The sequence below is a fragment of the Condylura cristata genome, unplaced genomic scaffold (assembly GCF_000260355.1).
Source record: "Condylura cristata isolate star-nosed mole 26May11 unplaced genomic scaffold, ConCri1.0 scaffold00016, whole genome shotgun sequence".
NCBI classification, from domain to species: Eukaryota; Metazoa; Chordata; class Mammalia; order Eulipotyphla; family Talpidae; genus Condylura; species Condylura cristata.
In genome coordinates, this window is record NW_004567117.1 from 20,929,624 (window position 1) to 20,931,331 (window position 1,708).

General features: G+C 32.1%; 1 protein-coding gene across 10 annotated transcripts in view; it reads left to right on the plus strand.

Annotated features, from left to right (window-relative positions):
- DTNA (dystrobrevin, alpha) overlaps nt 1–1,708 on the plus strand; it is a 298,087-nt gene that overhangs the window by 196,384 nt on the left and 99,995 nt on the right. For all 10 annotated transcript variants that reach the window (XM_012725854.1, XM_012725851.1, XM_004683835.2 and 7 more), the window contains one exon: nt 135–215. In XM_012725854.1, the coding sequence (XP_012581308.1) occupies nt 135–215 (81 nt within the window). The remainder of the gene's footprint in view (nt 1–134; nt 216–1,708) is intronic.

The following is a 1,708-nucleotide window of genomic DNA, read 5'->3' on the forward strand; positions in this document are numbered from 1 at the left end:
TAAATCTTTAAAAAAATAAAAAAAATAAATAAATAAAAATCAAGTTAAGTGCCTGCCTAAGTCATTTTATTTATAAACATTACAAATTCTTTATGCACACATGTTATACCATATGTCTTCTTTGTCTCCCCCAGGGGCTCAAGATCTGGATCGCATCCGACTCTCCACCTACAGAACAGCATGCAAACTTAGGTTTGTTCAAAAGAAATGCAACCGTAAGTATACCGGTTGTTTGGACTAATTACCCTCTTGAATCCCCTAGTTTACCTTTGTTACTTAGTTTATTAAAGCTGGGTTTTCTTGTAAGTGCTGATAAAAATATGTTTACGCAACAGTAAAGAGTATTATGATATATAAATGCTAGTGAGACTATTTTCATGTAATTCTGAGGGTTTAATTTTCTTAACTGCTAAAGTATTGAAATGGATGAGCCTCTAAATGTGTATATATATATGTATATATATGTATATATATATATATCATATATATATATACACATGTGTATATATATGTATATATATATATATATATATACATATATATATATGATTCTGCCATTGGAAAAGATTTAACTCTGAATGGGAGTTTTGCTTCTTTCCACTAATCTTGGTATTATAAATACAATGCCAACAAAATATTTTCCAAGAATTTTATAAAATATCAAACATTAAATACTACTTATATTTGTGTTTCTTTTACATGCATAGAAGTGTTTACAAGCTCCTGAAAACATTTAAGTTTCTTTCTGAAACTAGAAAATTACTTTTTTGTGCTAGAGTATTAGCTGCATTTACGTACATTAGACAATAGCAAGAGACAACAATACTTAAAGAAACAAAAGAACTTGGTTTAATTTCTTCCCAAACTTAACTCAATTGAGAATAACTATTCTCAATTTCTAATTAATACTTAATGAATAAAAGAAAAGGAAAAACAGCATTCTCCTGAACTCATAACATGTGGTTCTTGAATACCTGACATGGAGGTATCATTTGGTGACCAGTCATGTTCACTTCCATCTCCCAAAGTCTTTCAGGTGGGACCAGGGACAGGTCACCCTCAGCTGCAGGCTTCCATGAGTAAGCTCACCATGACCATGGAGATGGGCACTGTGCCTCAATTCCTCAAGTTACTCATCTATAGCTTGTTTTTTTCAGCCCCACAAGCTAGAAATGGAGCTAAAGTTTGGGGCAGTATGAAAAGGGAGAAAAAACATTAATTGGCCAAAAATACCATTTGGTCATGGTATACTGTTCTGTGGATACATTGTTGGATTCAGTTTGCTAAGATTTTTTGAGGATTTTTGCATCTGTGTTCTTTAGGGAGAGTAGCTTGTATTAATTGTTTGTGTGATTTTTGTTTGGTTTTGATATTAGTGTAATGTTGGCTCATGAAATGTATTTGATAGTATTCCTTCTTTCTCCATTTTTTGAGAGTTTTGCAGGATAGGGACCAGTTCATCTTTGAACATTTGGTAGAACACATTTGTGAAGCCATCTGGTTCTGAACTTTTGTTTGGGGGAGGGTTTTGATTAGTGCTGCAATATTTTGGCTTATTATTGGTTTGTTTAGGTTTTCTATTTCTTCCTTATCTAGCTTTGAATGATTGTATTGTCTATCTTCTAGATTGTTGAACTTACTTATATAAATGTTCATAGTTATTTTTGATTTCATCTGGATATTTGTGGAGTCTGTTGTTATGTGTCCT